This window comes from Diaphorina citri, unplaced genomic scaffold (genome assembly GCF_000475195.1).
Source record: "Diaphorina citri unplaced genomic scaffold, Diaci psyllid genome assembly version 1.1 scaffold2114, whole genome shotgun sequence".
Classification (NCBI taxonomy): Eukaryota; Metazoa; Arthropoda; class Insecta; order Hemiptera; family Psyllidae; genus Diaphorina; species Diaphorina citri.
This window is the reverse complement of record NW_007379539.1, coordinates 15132-33917: the sequence shown is the minus strand read 5'-3', so window position 1 is coordinate 33917 and position 18786 is coordinate 15132. Positions and strand designations below refer to the sequence as shown.

The window sequence follows — 18786 nt, the reverse complement described above, 5'->3', positions numbered from 1 at the left end:
AATTATCCTTTCTTAGTTGCTTGTCGACTGTTATGTGGTTGGTATAAAAATAAAACAAAGTATCTTGTTAAGTCAGGAAAAATCACTTTTAGCCAGGAGTGATTTTAAACTCGGTTTAAGTTTAACTCTCGGATTAAGCATTTTTATTTGATTTTTTTTCCCCTTCTCTCTTCGATTTCGGAACGATAAGTCTACAGCAGTTACAGTTCCCTCTATCAAACCCCTTGAAAAAAAAAGCCAATGAGATTAAAACTTAAGCGTAGTTTATTTACACTCATTTTATGGCCCCGGCCATAAGGAATTTCCGATGTGAGAAAATGTTCGCCCATTTTGATTATTTGTATGTTTTTTTAATCCTAAATTGTTAAGGGTCGTTCTCGGAACGGCTGGCTTTCTCCTATCCTGTCTCCGTTCTCTCTTCGTTTTCGGGATTATTAGACTCAAGCAGTTACAGTCCCTCTATTAAACATTGAAAAAATAAAATGAAATCACGAAAGAAAACGTTCTTAAAAAAATAATAATACATAATAAAAAAAGTTTGACAGAGGGAACTGTAACTGCTAAGGTCTTATCGTCCTAAAATCGAAGAGAGAAGGAAGACAGGATAGGAGAAAGCCAGCCGTTCCGAGAACGAACATTATCCGTTGAGGATAAAATCCGCCCCGGGCGGGAATCGAACCCGCGGCCTAGCGCTTACAAGGCAGACGCGCTACCAAGAAAGCAAACTAGGCTGGCAGAAAATGTTCGAATAAAATGGAAGGAAGGAATTTTACTTGCGTTAAGCATACAGTAGAACCTCGATTATTTCAACTAATTGGGACCGAGGGTAGTTGAAATAATCGAAAGTTGAAGTACTTGAAATTCCGTATAAAACAATGTGAAAAGGGGGCAAAATTTAGATACAAAAAAACAAAATGGTTAGTAAATACCCTATTTTGAACTGATTTTGGGGTTGAAATAATCGAGGTACCTACTGTACCCTAATTGGGACCGAGGGTAGTTGAAATAATCGAAAGTTGAAGTACTTGAAATTCCGTATAAAACAATGTGAAAAGGGGGCAAAATTTATATACAAAAGAACAAAATGGTTAATAAATACTCTATTTCGAACTGATTTTGGGGTTGAAATAATAGAGAGTTGAAATAATGGAGGTTGAAATAATCGAGGTTCTACTGTACTTAAATGCTCGTGACAAAAGTCGTTCCCCGATGAAATGTCCCTAGATAAATTTCATTGACTTGACTTGGACTCGAACCACCAATCTTCAGATTCGAACGCCCAACCACCGAGGAAAGAAAGACGATTGGAGAAGGGAAAGAAAGACAATAGATCAGTTGCGCTTACTTGGGTGAGGTTTCTAAGACAAAGAACAGAAAAAATGAGGAACTAGGGACTTTTTCTTTTTCTTCTACGATTTTTAGATCCCGAGATAAATCGATTTAAAAAATACCGGTAAGTCTTGAACTCCGACGTCACGGCATACGCTCCCGTAGGCGATGACGTCACATAAAATGTCCCAAGCAAAGCTCCCTTGCAGGCAACATATTAATCTGTTTGTGCAGTGTGCACATGCATTTCTGCGCAATTCATGTTTGTGCGCATACATTTCTGCGCATCATCTGAAGTCTGACGTCAGAATTCAGGACTCTGACGGAAAATAAAAATTGAATTTTTGACCTTTTACAGTTATTTTTTTCGGAGAGTTGACCTCAGATTTGGATTTTTCACAACTTTTTACATGGGAATCGACCATTTATTAATAATTTTTACCCATTTGCAACTGCTCTCACCAATTACAAAAAAAAAGCAAAAAAAAAAAAAAAAAAAAAAAAAAAAAAAAAAAACAACAACAACAACAGCCATGTATGTTTTCTGAATTTGGGACTCAATCCGTAGTCGACTACCCGAGCAAACAGTTCAAGACTCATGATGGATTTCACCAATATTTATATAGTCATTAGAACTCCTGTTAAGCTAACAGCCAGTTGAATGAGACTACGGTCCGTCCGTCTCAGAAGTGACAGAAGTCCCCTACGATTCGGGGGCCCTGAGCTAGCTCTCTGGCCTAGATGGCACCTATTGGTATCCTCTTAATGGGTTAGTATATGGACTCACAGCTTTTCTCATCTTTTCCTGAGTGTGCGGACTCTTTAGAGGTGCTACAGGTGAATTTTGGAGAAACTGAAGAGGTTGATACAGCCAGTTAAGTTCCATTTAATTTGTATTGGCTTAACAGGACTGTTAAGCTAACGGGCTGTTTGAGGCTGGAAAGACGGTTGGTGAAATCGACCATCAATCCGTTAGCGTCCGTTCAGTCTAACACGGGACGACGGGCATTTCGTTGTTATTTCCACCGGCGGCGGTTTCCTTTCCGGCCTTGTGTTTCTTCTTCGCCTGCAGTTCCGCGAACAGGGCCTGGATCTCCGCGAAGGTCTTCCCCTTGGTTTCCACAATGTAGAGGTACGCCCATACCGTGCCTATCAGACTTAAGATCCCTCCAAGGAGGAAATTCGCGTACATGCCCCAGTGTTTGTGAATGATGTAGAAGAGTTTGTAGCCCGCCATCTGCATTGTCGTTCCGGAGAACGACAGAAGGGCGGAACTTTGGGCTCGCGTGTTGGACGGGAAGTATTCGCAGGTTAGGGGCGAGTAGAGGGGACCAAGGCCGAGGGAGTAGAAGAGCCCGATGAGGCAGATGGAGACGAAGTTGATGTAGGAGAAGATGAGGGGCAGGTCGGCGCGCAGGTACTCGTGGAAGAAGTAGTAGACGAAGCTCACCAGACAGAAGACGCCGCTACCTGCGAACAGGAAAAGTGTTTGCATTTATGCTCAAGCATAAATGCTTGCTCAAGCATAAATGCTTGTATGCTCAAGCATAAATGAGTAGTAGACGAAGCTCACCAGACAGAAGACGCCGCTACCTGCGAACAGGAAAAGTGTTTGCATTTATGCTCAAGCATAAATGCTTGTATGCTCAAGCATAAATTGCGCCAAAGAACGGACCCCGAACCACTCACCCAAGTACATCGCAATCTGGAACATGGTCCCGATGGCGCCCCGATATTTGGTCTCGCTGATTTCGCCCAGGTACATCGGACACGCGACAAAGATGGTGGCGACGCACAGACCCTGTATGATGCGTACGGCGTACAGACCCCACACGTTGCGCGTGTAGATGGCCAGAATCCAACTGAGTGCGTAAAACGGACCTGGAAAAGAGAATAGAATAGAATATGTAGAATAGAATTTAAAATATGCAGAATAGAATAGAATATGTAGAATAGAATAGAATATGTAGAATAGAATAGAATATGCAGAAAAGAATAAAATATGAGTAGCAAAGAACGGAAAAGTTTGGGTTGAAAATAAATGCTTGTCACAAATATCGCTCCCCGATTATCAAATCAAATTATGAATCTTTGTGGTGAAGTGGTGAAGCAGAGAGCTTTTTCACAACTTTGTGGGTATCACAGTATTACAAGTCTTTCATTTACGCAATCATCATATTTATCATCGGTCGTTGCTTTGGATAAATGCTTGTCACAAATATCGCTCCCCGATTATCAAATCAAATTATGAATCTTTGTGGTGAAGTGGTGAAGCAGAGAGCTTTTTCATAACTTTGTGGGTATCACAGTATTACAAGTCTTTCATTTACGCAATCATCATATTTATCATCGATTCATCGCTCGTTGCTTTGGCTTGTAATGCCGCCACTGGTCGCTACTCGATTAAAGTAACTACTCAATTGTCCTCACGAGGCTGAGTGCATCCCGAACTCCAAGCACAAAGCCGAAAAAACCAGCTTCGGCCCCGCTGGGAATCGAACCCGAGCCTCCTGCGTGCGAGCCTAGTGTGATACCCACTCGGCCACGGAGGTTGCTGAACTATGGATTATTATAGCATTTTTTACTAGCCTCCTGCGTGCGAGCCTAGTGTGATACCCACTCGGCCACGGAGGTTGCTGAACTATGGATTATTATAGCATTTTTTACTTTTTTTATCGGAACGGACCTCAGACAGGGCCATTTTTAGGGTATTTAGGCCGCTTTAGGACAGGGGGCCGTAGCCCCACTTACCTCCCGTGGACACGATGAGCAGAATTTTGCGGCCGGACTTATCCACCAGGTAGGTGGCCGGCAGGATGCTCAACATCAGAATGACCGCGAACAGGATGGAAATGTGATTGGCGGGGATGAATGTGACGCCGGATCCGAATGTGGTTGACGCGTACGCCATGATGGTTTGCACGTGCGTGGTCGTACGGAAGAGAAGAACGCCTGCGAAAAACGCCGGAAGTAGAATAAATAGAATAGAATAGACTCATAGAGAATAGGATAGAATAGAATATACACTCGCGAAGGGGTCCCTGGAGAAAGTTTTTCGAGTGCCCTGCCGATGGAATTAAGGAGCGCGGTAGCGCTCCGCCCCGCCAAGTCAAGAAAGTTTGACCGCGCTACTAGAGATATTATACGCGACAGGGAAAGTAGCCGTTTTCAGGTAGGTAGTTGTATAGGGACAACTACAAATGACGGAAGAAAACGGATTGCGTGTGTGTGTGTGTTGGGGCACGAAAGTAGACCAAGTTGAAAAAATCCAAATCGGTTAAGACAAGCCGGAGATAATTGACTTTGAAAAACGTCAAATTTTTACACATTTTCTGCTGCTTCTGCTGCTTCTTTGACGTTGACCGCTCTACAGCCTAAACTACTGAACCGATTTTGTTGGTTGATGGCTCATTCTTTTTCTCGTGAGTGGCAGATGTGCCTTTTTATATTTTCAAGGCCCTAAAAGGGCCCCTTTGGCCTTGAATTCATAAAAGACTGATTTTCTTCTTATCATGTCCGTTTTTAACTGATTTGGTTCTGATCAGTTTTAAAAGTTGGTTAGGCCTTAGGACCATCAGTGCTACGTGTGTAGGGATTGCAATTTTGAATCCTGCGGGATCTCACGCGGGATTTAACCAATTCCGCATGGGATTTTGCCGGATTTGCAAGAAACCCGCGGCCTAGCGCTTACAAGGCAGACGCGCTACCAACCAAGCTAACTAGGCTCGCTGGCAAATTGAAAAGGCCATAATCGAGCTCTAACTTGGTAGCTAACTAGGCTGGCCTTATACTGCAAGAATGAGACTGCAAAGCCCCACATAAAATAGGAAATAGGGGACGTGCGCCAAAAAACGGACCACTCACCCAAGTACATCGCAATCTGGAACATGGTCCCAATGGCGCCCCGATATTTGACCTTGTCTAAACAAGGTCTAATGTATTTGGTCATTTCCAAAGCCCCACATAAAATAGGAAATAGGGGACGTGCGCCAAAGAACGGACCACTCACCCAAGTACATCGCAATCTGGAACATGGTCCCAATGGCGCCCCGATATTTGACCTTGTCTAAACAGGGTCTAATGTATTTGGTCATTTTGACCCGCGGCCTAGCGCTTACAAGGCAGACGCGCTACCAACCAAGCTAACTAGGCTCGCTGGCAAATTGAAAAGGCCATAATCGAGCTCAAACTTAGTTGGTAACTTGGTACTCTTGGTAGCTAACTAGGCTGGCCTTATACTGCAAGAATGAGACTGCAAAGCCTCACATAAAATAGGAAATAGGGGACGTGCGCCAAAGAACGGACCACTCACCCAAGTACATCGCAATCTTGAACATGGTCCCAATGGCGCCCCGATATTTGACCTTGTCTAAACAAGGTCTAATGTATTTGGTCATTTCGGTACAGAATAAATTCACAAATGATAAACAAAAATCTTGCTTAGAATAAAAAAAAGCAGAAAAAAGCATATAGGTACATAATGCAAGAATGATGTTGGATTTCACCAATATTTATTCAGTCATTAGAACTCCTGTTAAGCTAACAGCCAGATAAGTTCCATTTAATTTGTATTGGCTTAACAGGACTGTTAAGATAACGGACTGTTTGAGGCCTACAGCAATAGGAAATAGGGACGTGCGCCAAAGAACGGACCCCGAACCACTCACCCAAGTACATCGCAATCTGGAACATGGTCCCGATGGCGCCCCGATATTTGGTCTCGCTATTTTCTTTCCCCGACCTCTAGATCTTAAGAAACCAGGCAAGCGCGCTTCCCTCCAACCTAACTAAACTGGACTTGTGTTTCTTCCTGTCACACAGCATTCCTGCAAAGAAGGGTATAATAAAAAAAATAGTTACCTGTGGAGAGGAGCGTCCACTTTCGGCCGATCCTGTCACACAGCATTCCTGCAAAGAAGGGTATAATAAAAAAAATAGTTACCTGTGGAGAGGAGCGTCCACTTTCGGCCGATCCTGTCACACAGCATTCCTGCAAAGAAGGGTATAATAAAAAAAATAGTTACCTGTGGAGAGGAGCGTCCACTTTCGGCCGATCCTGTCACACAGCATTCCCGCAAAGAAGGGTATCGCCCAGCAGCCAAACTCCATCGAGGCTACCACCCAGGAGCTCTCGTCCTCAGACATGGGAACGGGAGAGTCCGGCGATACCAGGTAGGCCAGGACCGGAGAGGACCAGCCGAAGGTCTGGCCCACGGAGAACGCCGACAGAGTGGCTGGAGAAGAGAAAAGAAGAAAATGGAAGTTCAGCCAGACTAAGCTGGTCTACTCCCTGTTTAACGTTCCCCAGCCAGACAAAAATAAACAAAGTATAATAAAAAAAATAGTTACCTGTGGAGAGGAGCGTCCACTTTCGGCCGATCCTGTCACACAGCATTCCCGCAAAGAAGGGTATCGCCCAGCAGCCAAACTCCATCGAGGCTACCACCCAGGAGCTCTCGTCCTCAGACATGGGAACGGGAGAGTCCGGCGATACCAGGTAGGCCAGGACCGGAGAGGACCAGCCGAAGGTCTGGCCCACGGAGAACGCCGACAGAGTGGCTGAGGAAGAGAAAAGAAGAAAATGGAAGATTGAGTTTCTTTCTGATCAATCTGGCCCGAAGGACCACTGATCAATCCGGCCCGAAGGACCAGTTCCTGATAAACAGTATATTATGTTTATGTAAATAAAAGCTTTTTTTGTAAATAAAAACCCCAGGTAGTCCAGGACCGGAGAGGACCAGCCAAAGGTCTGGCCTTCATCAAAAATTCCTGGTAAACAGTGTAAGTAAATAAAAGCCTTTTTTGTAAATAAAAGTCTCTTTTGTAAAAAGAAACACCAGGTAGTCGAGAAAATTGAGTTTCTTTCTGATCAATCTGGCCCGAAGGACCACTGATCAATCCGGCCCGAAGGACCAGTTCCTGATAAACAGTATATTCATCAAAAATTCCTGGTAAACAGTGTAAGTAAATAAAAGCCTTTTTTGTAAATAAAAGTCTCTTTTGTAAAAAGAAACACCAGGTAATCGAGAAAATTGAGTTTTTTCTGATCAATCTGGCCCGTAGGACCAGTTCCTGATAAACAGTATATTATGTAAATAAAAGCTTTTTTTTTGTAAATAAAAACCCCAGATAGTCCAGGACCGGAGAGGACCAGCCAAAGGTCTGGCTCACGGAGCTCACGGACAACGCCGACAGAGTCGCTGGGGAGAAAGGAAGAAATGGAAGATTAGGAAGTAATGGAAGTTTATTTTTGATCAATCCGGCCCGAAGGGACCAAAAATTTCTCATGAATCTGGCCCAAAGGACCAATTTCTGATTAATCCGGAACGAAGGACCAATTTCTGATTAATCCGGAACGAAGGACCAATTTCTGATTAATCCGGAACGAAGGACCAATTTTTGGAGAATCTGGCCCGGAAGGATTTCATTCAATTTACTTTTATTTATTTATTTTTTTTGGTCCTACGGCCGGTTTTCAATTAATTTATTATTTTTTTGTCCTTTGGAAAGGATTTCATTCAATTTATTTTTATTTTATTTTTTTTTTGGTCCTACCGCCGGTTTTCATTCAATTTATTATTTTTTTGGTCCTTAGGGCCGGACATTGAATTTATATTTTGGCTAATTCTATTTTTCAAATTACCTGACATTCCGGCTAGAATTTGCCTCGTTGTCCCGGACAACATGCTCTTTTCTGAAAACAGAAAAAAAAAAAACAACAAAGGGTTAATAATAATTTAAAAAGAAAAAAAAAATCATTATTAGTACAGTCAAACCTGTCTAATTCGAAATCCAAAGGAACCTTTTTTTTCGATTTTCCAGGTTTCCCAATTACAAAAGTGTTTCCCAATTATGTAGGGGTCACGATTTTTTCCCGGTTTATCCAGGTTTCTCATTTAGACAGGTCCCAATTAGACAGGTTCGACTGTATTTTGAAAATAAATGAGAAACAACGAGAAACTCGAGAAAGTATACCTTTTTTTTACGATTTATCAAGATAACTTCCCTCTCTCTCTCTCTTATCAAGATACCATCTTTCTCTCTTTCTCTCTCTTATCAAGATACCATCTTTCTCTCTCTCTCTCTCTCTCTCTCTCTACTTCCTTCTTAATTTCTCCATCCCTTCCTTTTCTATCAATCTTCTTCTTATCTCTCTCTCTATCTCTCTCTCTTCCTCTCCCTCTCTCTCTCCTTCTCTCTCTCTCCTTCTCTCTCTCTCCCTCTCTCTCTCCCTCTCTATCTCTCTCCCTCTAATACCTAATGATAAATGAGAGAGAGAACAGCGCCGTAACAGACAGACATACATGTACATGTTTCTGTGTATGCAATTTGCAACAATTTAGTCGAATTTCGCGTTATTTTCATATTCACTTAGCTAACTTGTCTGGTTTTGTCTACAGGACCTAAGAGGACATGAAACTTTGAAGAGACCTTACTTATAGCTCAAATAATAATGCCTGATCACAAACATTCGAATATTCTTCCTGAAATAGGTCGGGGAGAAAGGGTTAACTCACTTTTCAAGATGTGCCAAAGGCACGTCAACCGTTTGGCGTGGCTCACCTTATTATCACTTTTGTCTACAGGACCTAAGAGGACATGAAACTTTGAAGAGACCTTACTTATAGCTCAAATAATAATGCCTGATCACAAACATTCGAAGATTCTTCCTAAAATAAGTCGGGGTGAAAGGGTTAACTTATCTTCCAAGATGTGCCAAAGGCACGTCAACCGTTTGGCGTGGCTCACCTTATTATCAGAAACAATATATTCATCACCTTGCAATCTACATCCTTATAATCACCTTGCTAATCTACATCCGAGTTTTTTGTCACTTTAATCACTTCGTAGCCAACTTTTTGCATGTCAGTCAAGGAGTTAATGATGGAACTTGGCCATTTACGCGACACCCGACGACCCTCGAGAGATCCCATTAATGATTTAAAATGCAAAAACCACTCCCCAACAACTAACATGGCATGGCCACTTGTAAAATCGTGGGTACCTATATATAGAATAAAATATATCTTGTTTATCCTGCTAGAAGGAGATTACTTCTTCTTCTTCTTCTTCTTCTTCTTCTTCTTCTTCTTCTTCCTTTTTTCGCCTTTTCCCGTGTACAGACGGGGTCGGCGTTTTTCGTCAGCCTCTCAATCAGCCCGAACTAGGGTGATTGCTTTGGGCTGACATTTGATTTTGGCAACAGAGTTTACGAGTGCATGCCCTTCGCACTCAACCTTTGCTATTCCTTTAGCCAGGGAAATCCAGGCTGGTATACTCCCTGTTTTAAGTTCCCCAGTCAGACTAAATGAGACTATTTACGTACTACATATTTATACAGTACTGTGTAAGTATATCTTTTGCAGGATGAACAAGGTATATTCTATTGATCCGTCCTAATCTCTTCCTAAAAAACATTTTTGAAGGCAGAGTCTCGGGAAAAAGAGTCAAGTGGACGTCCCAGACTTTCATATTTCCAGGATGTGAAAGACCTGATGAATGCTGAAACATACTCCCAGATAAAGTTGATGGCAATGGTTGTCTCGACAAGGCGATGCCTTTAGAAAATGACTTGTGGTTGACCCGTCCTTTGTACGGGATCAGCGCGGCATAAAAGTTATAACTTTGAAGTGCGGCCATTTTGAATCGGGATGGAATATGACAAATTTAAATAGCCTATGTCACCCTCAGCACTCTTCTCAACAACCCCAAAAAATTTCATCAAAATCGGTCAAGCCGTTTTTTCGTGAAAAGAGGAGAACAAAAGGTCCATCAGCGTAACAGCGCCGTAACAGACAGAGACAGACATACATGTACATATTTCCGTGTATGCAAAATGCAACAATTTAGTCGAATTTCGCGCTATTTTCATAGTATAACTTCTCGCTGTTTCTTATTTTCAAAATGTTTTATATCTTTTCCTACGTTTCCATTGGAAATTAATAAGGATCTCTAATTTTATTTATTAGGATGATGATTCTTTTCCAGTTCTCGGATGAACCCTGTATAGTTATAAACTTGACCTAGTGGAAGGGTAACTAGAGTAGTTGCAGTTGCCTTGGTAGAAGACACAACGGGAAATAAGTTTCTTTTGGAAATCCAATGAAAACGAGATTAAATTTGTTGCGGCACGAGTTGTAATAATAATAAGATAATAATAATAATAGACTCTTTAGTGAAGTTTAGTGGAAGGTAACCACTAGGCGAGGTTAACGCCGGAGGCGCTCTCCACCACCTAACCCTTAGAGCTCCATTATTATATGGTCAAATTCTCAAATAAGTGAGGATAAAATTCCATGCCTTGGCAGAGAGCTAGCTCAGGGCCCCTAAATCCCTAAATCGTAGGGGTCAGATGAGGGATATTCAGGTACATAATTATGTCGTTGTACCCTACTTCCTGAGACGGACTTGACCGTAGTCCCATTCAGGTACCCTCAAAAGAGCCAGTGTTATTGTCTGTGGCTTGACAGGGCTGATTTTGTCTCAGTTTTACGTCCTCCAGCGAGACGAATGGTATACCTATTCATAATGATAATGAATTATTACGATTTAATAAGAATAAGAATAAGTGACTATAATGATAATAGATGTTGTATATTCTTCCCTTAATATTGTTTTGTATTCATTGTTTTATGTGCATATTTATTACGCGTATAATTACTGATATGTATTGAGGGGGTCAATTAAGACAGACGACTAGTAAAAGTGATTCTATTAATGTAACCATGTGTTTGTTGCATGACTTAATATGAGACACGACACAGTCATGCTTTGGCCTTATATCATCTCATGATGTATTCAAATGAGTACAAATAGACGCTTGTTTGTTTACTTGTTGCAGATTTCTCTTCAGAATTATACCTAGTTATGAACTTAATGTTCTTAAAAAAAAAAACAATGTAGTCTGTGTCGTAGCATGCCCGTAGTATGCCTCATGAAATGGTCGAGAAGAGACACAAATACAAGGGCTCCACAGTATTAGGTACCTATATTATTATTTTTTTTTATTTGTATTTATTAAAGTGTTCTAACATTGAATTAGAAGGTATATTATTAATTTCATTAAAACTGATATTATTCGATTGGCAAGTAGGTACCTTATATCTCAGAGGTGTTAAGTATTAAACCAGTATATTGCTTTTACCTTCATAGGTACGCATAGTGTGAAAGTTCTTGCAATATCTGGTACCTGTGGACACAAGCTAATAGGTATGGCTAATAGGTATGAATACTTCTAGCTGGTTACTGTGGATACAAGCTATGGATATGTTACCGGCATTCTGTAGAACACCTAGGTTCTAAAGAATACATACCTACCTAAATTGACCAGACAATTCGTGAAATTATTCCCATTTCACACTTTATCATACAATATCATATTACTATCGATTTCATTATACACTTTGCCTAAGAACGCTAGACATTCTATAGATTGCCGATAACAGATACTCGTACACTAATAAGCTATGTGGATGCTCCAATCAATATCTATGTTGGATGAATCTATACCGGCACACATATTATTATGTACAGGTCTTAGACGACTCCATGTCATGACGACGACACCAATAGGTAGGTACCTATATAAATAAAAGTTTATTTACTCTAACAACCAGTAGGTATCATTTGTGAATAAATATAGTTATTTAAATTTTAAATAGATAAGTAAATAGATGCCTAAAGATCTAAACAAAAGGAAATAAATATGCACTCACATGCAAAGAATTCGGGACGAATTGACTTTTGGAGTTTGATTGCGAAGGGGGAGCCCCTTTGTGGATATCACAACTCTGATGTCAAAAAAAGTCTGTTTGGGAAGGGATGGAAATGCAAAAAGTTTGCAACCGAATGTTGGTAATAAAATAAAATAAATAAATTTAGGCGTAGGCGATGACGTCACATCAAATGTCCCGAGCAAAGCTCCCTCGCAGGCAACACATTAATCTGTTTGTGCGCATGTATTTCTGAGCAATTCATGTTTGTGCGCATACGATTCTGCGCATCTCCTGAAGTCTGAGTTCAGGACTCTGACGGAAAATAAAAATTGAATTTTTGACCTTTTACAGTTATTTTTTCGGAGTTTTGACCTCAGATTTGGATTTTTCACAACTTTTTACGTAGGAATCGACCATTTATTAATAATTTTTACCCATTTGCAACTGCTCCACTTGAAGGGTAGCTCGTCTGCCTTAATGCCTTGTAAGTGCTAGGTATTTTATTTTTAGGAGGTTTGACAGAGGGAACTGTAACTGTAACTGGTCTTATCGTCCCGAAATCGAAGAGAGAAGGAAGACAGGTAAGGAGGTTTGATAGACGGAACTGCAATAGTTGTTTAGGCCCTATGATCTTGAAATTGTGAAGAGAGGAAAAGTACAGGATACAAGAAAGGCAACCGTTATGAGAACGAACCTCCCCTGATTAGGACAAGTCCGCCCCGGGCGGAAATCGAACCCGCGATCTAGCGCTTAGAAAATTATTATTATTATTATTATTTACGCCATTTAGCTACATAGGCCATTTGCGGGGGGCTTAAAAAATGAAGATTCAAGGAATTTTTCTTTCCCCGACCTCTAGATCTTAAGAAACCAGGCAAGCGCGCTTCCCTCCAACCTAACTAAACTGGACTTGTGTTTCTTCCATCATATGATTACTTGATTAGTCAAAGTTCTTTTTTTTTCTCTCTTCTTAATATTAAGAAGTCTTCTTCTTCCTTAAATTTAACTCGTGGTGTTTCGCAAGAGCAAAAGTCAAGGTGTCCTAACCCCGGTAGTGAAATCTTCGTAACATACAGGGTGTTCAGGGCCGTATATAGGAAGTCAAGGGGCCCCCCTTAAATACGGCCTTAAATTTGTATTCACGAAAGATTTTATGCCGAAAGTTCTCAACCATTTTCAAAGAAAACAGGTCCGAAATTCCAAAAAAAAAAAAAAATGTAGAGATTACTAAACTGGACTTGTGTTTCTTCCATCATATGATTACTTGATTAGTCAAAGTTCTTTTTTTTTCTCTCTTCTTAATATTAAGAAGTCGTCTTCTTCTTCCTTAAATTTAACTCGTGGTGTTTCGCAAGAGCAAAAGTCAAGGTGTCCTAACCCCGGTAGTGAAATCTTCGTAACATACAGGGTGTTCAGGGCCGTATTTAGGAAGTCAAGGGGGCCCCCTTAAATACGGCCTTAAATTTGTATTCACGAAAGATTTTATGCCGAAAGTTCAAAGAGCAAAAGTCAAGGTGTCCTAACCCCGGTAGTGAAATCTTCGTAACATACAGGGTGTTCAGGGCCGTATATAGGAAGTCAAGGGGGCCCCCCTTAAATACGGCCTTAAATTTGTATTCACGAAAGATTTTTTGCCGAAAGTTCTCAACCATTTTCAAAGAAAACAGGTCCGAAATTCCAAAAAAATGTAGAGATACTTTGCTGATAAATTGAAATCTGAAAACCCTGAACTGATAAATAATTGAGGTTTGAAAGTTCCTAGTTCATCAAAGAGAGAGAGAGAGAGAGAGAGAGAGAGCACTTCCTAGCTCCTAAAACGAATGGGGTACCGTTTTGCCCCGAAGTACCGTTTTTCCTCGTGTTCAATACATATGAAAATTCGATAGAAATCGCGACACTCCTCCCTCCCTCCTTCGTGAAATCCTGAAAACGGGCCTGTATTTTACCTTTGAACATAGGTATACCTAAACTACATATTACAACATATTATAGGTAAATTATTACCCGGATTCAAGGACCTCAAGATAGGGAGGTTACCTGCGAAGTCGATGGCCATTATTTTAAGGCACCTCCAAATTGTACCATCCGGTATAAGAGGCCATTATTTTAATGTACATCCAAAAACATACATAGCACGATAGGACCTTATGTTAAGATACTTCGGTCGAAAAAAAATGAGAGAGAGAGAGAGAGAGAGAGAGAGAGAGAGAGAGAGAGAGAGAGAGAGAGCACTTCCTAGCTCCTAAAACGAATGAGGTACCGTTTTGCCCCGAAGTACCGTTTTTCCTCGTGTTCCATACATATGAAAATTCAATAGAAGTCGCGACACTCCTCCCTCCCTCCTTCGTGAAATCCTGGAAACGGGCCTGTATTTTACCATTGAACATAGGTATACCTAAACTACATATTACAACATATGATAGGTAAATTATTACCCGGATTCAAGGACCTCAAGATAGGGAGGTTACCTGCGAAGTCGATGGCCATTATTTTAAGGCACCTCCAAATTGTACCATCCGGTATAAGAGGCCATTATTTGTAATGTACATCCAAAAACATGCATAGCACGATAGGACCTTATGTTAAGATACTTCGGTCGAAAAAAAAAATGCAGATTTGAGACGAACCCGCGACCTCGGGGTCAAAGCGCAAGGTCGGATGACCGCTTCTCTAAATCAGTGAATTGAGGTGAGTGAGAATTGTGTTTGCGAATAAATTAAAAGAATTGAGGTGATTATAATAAAATAGAAGAGATCAGTCCGTTTTTTTTTCTTTCCTTCTATCTCTCTCTCTCTTCCTCTCTCTCTCTCTTCCTCTCCCTCTCTCTCTCTCCCTCTCTATCTCTCTCCCTCTCTCTCTCTCTCTCTCATTTATCATTAGGTATTGATCAATCAGAAAGATAACGAGTAGGTATTTTTTACGATTTATCAAGATAACTTCCCTCCCTCTCTCTCTCTTATCAAGATTAGACGAACCCGCGACCTCGGGGTCAAAGCGCAAGGTCGGATGACCGCTTCTCTAAATCAGTGAATTGAGGTGAGTGAGAATTGTGTTTCCGAATAAATTAAAAGAATTGAGGTAATTATAATAAAATAGAAGAGATCAGTCCGTTTTTTTTCCCTAACTTTTAGGGTAGATCGGGATTTTGCGAACTTTTCGAACCCTGTACATTTTTTTCCTTCTGTTCTTAGAATGGCCGGGCCAACTTAACCCTTTTACCCCTAAAGGGACAATACGTCCCACAGAAAAATAGGGATAAGTATGTCATCCCAAACCTATATTTTATACTAGTGGCCATCTTTCTCTCTCTCTCTCTTATCAAGATACCATCTTTTTCTCTCTCTTATCAAGATACCATCTTTCTCTCTCTCTCTCTCTCTTATCAAGATATCTATCTCTCTCTCTCTTCCTCTCTCTCTCTCTTCCTCTCCCTCTCTCTCTCTCCCTCTCTATCTCTCTCCCTCTCTCTCTCTCTCTCCCTCTCTCTCTCTCTCTCTCTCTCTCTCTCTTTCATTTATCATTAGGTATTGATCAATCAGAAAGATAACGAGTAGGTGTTGAGTACCTATACCCAGCCACCTGTTATGATTTCTTCATATTTCAGAATGCCAAGAAATTCATACCAGCACCTAATAGCAAATGAAATAATGCATATTTAGGGGGCATTTATTATTTTTGACGATCTTTACGAAAAAAATACATTTGGACAGTTATATTTTTCATGAGAATCATCAATTTTCAGTGTTTTTCAAATGTTTCTTTTGTGATCTAAGACGTCAGTACGTTGACGCTAAAGTAGGGGAAGTGGAATGAAAAACACGCGTCGGGTTCGCATCGCACCCACGTCGGAATGAAAAACAGACCTAATATTCACTTAGCTAACTTGTCTGGTTTTGTCTACAGGGCCTAAGAGGACATGAAACTTTGAAGAGACCTTACTTATAGCTCAAATAATAACGCCTGATCACAAACATTCGAAGATTCTTCCTAAAATAGGTCGGGGTGAAAGGGTTAACTTATCTTCCAAGATGTGCCAAAGGCACGTCAACCGTTTGGCAAATACGAGTGGAAGTTTGTGCTTTATTTATACCTACTGTCAGCTTGGAATAAACCAGATTCGAAACCAATTTCCAATCCAGCAAACCAGATGAGCAGCATTCAAGTGCACCGATTGTTTCAAGTGCATTAATGTACGTTTCACATGACGTTTGAGACACATGACAGAAAAAAATGGTCCTTCGGCCTTATAATCACCTTGCTAATCTACATCCGAGTTTTTTGTCACTTTAATCACTTCGTAGCCAACTTTTTGCATGTCAGTCAAGGAGTTATTGATGGAACTTGGCCATTTACGCGACACCCGACGACCCTCGAGAGATCCTATTAATGTTTTAAAATGCAAAAACCACTCCCCAACAACTAACATCACATGGCCACTTGTAAAATCGTGGGTACCTATATATAGAATAAAATATATCTTGTTTATCCTGCTAGAAGGAGATTACTTCTTCTTCTTCTTTTTTTTTCGCCTTTTCCCGCGTACAGACGGGGTCGGCGTTTTTCGTCAGCCTCTCAATCAGCCCGAACTAAGGTGATTGCTTTGGGCTGACATTTGATTTTGGCAACAGATTTTACGAGTGCATGCCCTTCGCACTCAACCTTTGCTAATCCTTTAGCCAGGGAAATCCAGGCTGGTATACTCCCTGTTTGAAGTCCCCCAGTCAGACTAAATGAGATTTACTACATATTTATACAGCACTGAGTAAGTATATCTTTTGCAGGATGAACAATTGAACAAGGTATATATTCTATTGATCCGTCCTAATCTCTTCCTAAACAACATTTTTGAAGGCAGAGTCTCGGGAAAAAGGACAAGTGGACGTCCCAGACTTTCATATTTCCAGGATGTGAAAGACCTGATGAATGCTGGAACATACTCCCAGATAAAGTTGATGGCAATGGACAGATAACAATGGTTGCCTTTTGGCGATGCCTTTAGAAAACGATGATGATTCTATTCTAGTTCTCGGATGAACCCTGTATAGTTATAAACTTGACCTAGTGGAAAACCTTTGCTATTCCTTTAGCCAGGGAAATCCAGGCTGGTATACTCCCTGTTTTAAGTTCCCCAGTCAGACTAAATGAGACTATTTACTACATATTTATACAGTACTGTGTAAGTGTAAGTATATCTTTTGCAGGATGAACAAGGTATATAAGTGTATAGTTATAAACTTGACCTAGTGGAAAAGATTATTGAAATATGGAAATTGATTGCAAAGGAGGCACTTAGTAATGTTGTGATATCCACAAAAGTTGTGAAAAAGCTCTGCTTCACCACAAAGAATTTGAGATTCGATTTGATATAACAAAAAGCTATGGGGGTACAAAGAGGATGCAACCTGCGGATGCGGCAGCGAGCAGACGCATGAACATCTCCTGGTATGCGGCCAAATGGTGAATATATGCACCCACGCAGATCTCCTTGCGACAAAATGAGAGGGCAATCTCAAATTACTGGGGAAGAAAGATTTGATGAGAAAGAAGAGGACACGGAAAGTAAGTAAGGATTGGATTGCCAGTTTGAGAACCCCTGTACTTAATGAGAAAGTAGTGCAATATGTAGGTACGAATATTCAAAATCGGGAAATGGGTGGAAATATCCTGTTTTAGGGACCCCTGGGTTCCAGTGTAGGTCCGAAGAGCGGACCCTGTAACCAATAAAGTTATGCTCACAAGACACTCCTGGTATAAACCTGCGGATGCGGCAGCGAGCAGACGCATGAACATCTCCTGGTATGCGGCCAAATGGTGAATATATGCACCCACGCAGATCTCCTTACGGCAAAATGAGAGGGCAATCTCAAATTACTGGGGAAGAAAGATTTGATCAGAAAGAAGAGAACACGGAAATTAAAGTAAGTAAGGATTGGATTGCCAGTTTGAGAACCCCTGTACTATGTAATGAGAAAGTAGTGCAATATGTAGGTACGAATATTCAAAATCGGGAAATGGGTGGAAATATCTGTTTTAGGGTCCCCTGGGTTCCAGTGTAGGTCCGAAGAGCGGACCCTGTAATCAATAAATTTATGCTCACAAGACACTCCTGGTATGAAATAATAAAAAAAATAAAAAAAATAGAGGGCTTCTTATTTGACTTTCTCGAGAAATGACGACTTTTATCCAAAAAGTGCCACTTCCTGGGTTCGAACCTAGATTTTGACATCACCATCGAATTTGCCATGCGCCATTTCCTGTCTTCAGAAGAAAACAGAACTTCAAAATTCAAAGCCGTTCAAAAGTTACAAGGGACTTCGCTCGGGCTTCTGAGCCAGGCTGTATGTAGAACATATTAAGAATGTTCCTACCAAATTTGAGCTTTCTAGATGTTCGGGTTGTGGATATAAAGTGATCGGTGTATGAATTAGATCCTGGTATAACGACGACTTTGCAGAAGTGGTAGCGTTGAGTACCAACCTAATAAAACCTCTGACTAGTATCATTTACAGATACATAGATAAGTAAATAGATAAATACTTACGTAAATAAATAAGTAAATAGACACCAATAGGTAGGTACCTATATAAATAAAAGTTTATTTACTCTAACAACCAGTAGGTATCATTTGTGAATAAATATAGTTATTTATATAGACAAGTAAATAGATGCCTAAATACTCGTACCTATAAGTAAATAAAAGTTTATTATTTACTATTTTACTCCAACAAGTAGGTATAATTTG

General features: G+C 40.7%; 1 protein-coding gene across 1 annotated transcript; it reads right to left on the bottom strand.

The window, feature by feature from the left end:
- Window positions 1-1859: 1859 nt before the first annotated feature.
- LOC103518198 (facilitated trehalose transporter Tret1-like) lies at window positions 1860-8030 on the bottom strand. Its single transcript, XM_026830085.1, has 7 exons — window positions 7973-8030; window positions 6679-6888; window positions 6354-6563; window positions 6190-6237; window positions 4081-4323; window positions 2209-2799; window positions 1860-1990 (listed from the first exon to the last, which is right to left on the bottom strand). The coding sequence occupies exons 1-6, from the start codon at window positions 8013-8015 to the stop codon at window positions 2318-2320; spliced, it is 1236 nt and encodes a 411-aa protein (XP_026685886.1). The 5' UTR covers window positions 8016-8030; the 3' UTR covers window positions 1860-1990; window positions 2209-2317.
- Window positions 8031-18786: the final 10756 nt, after the last annotated feature.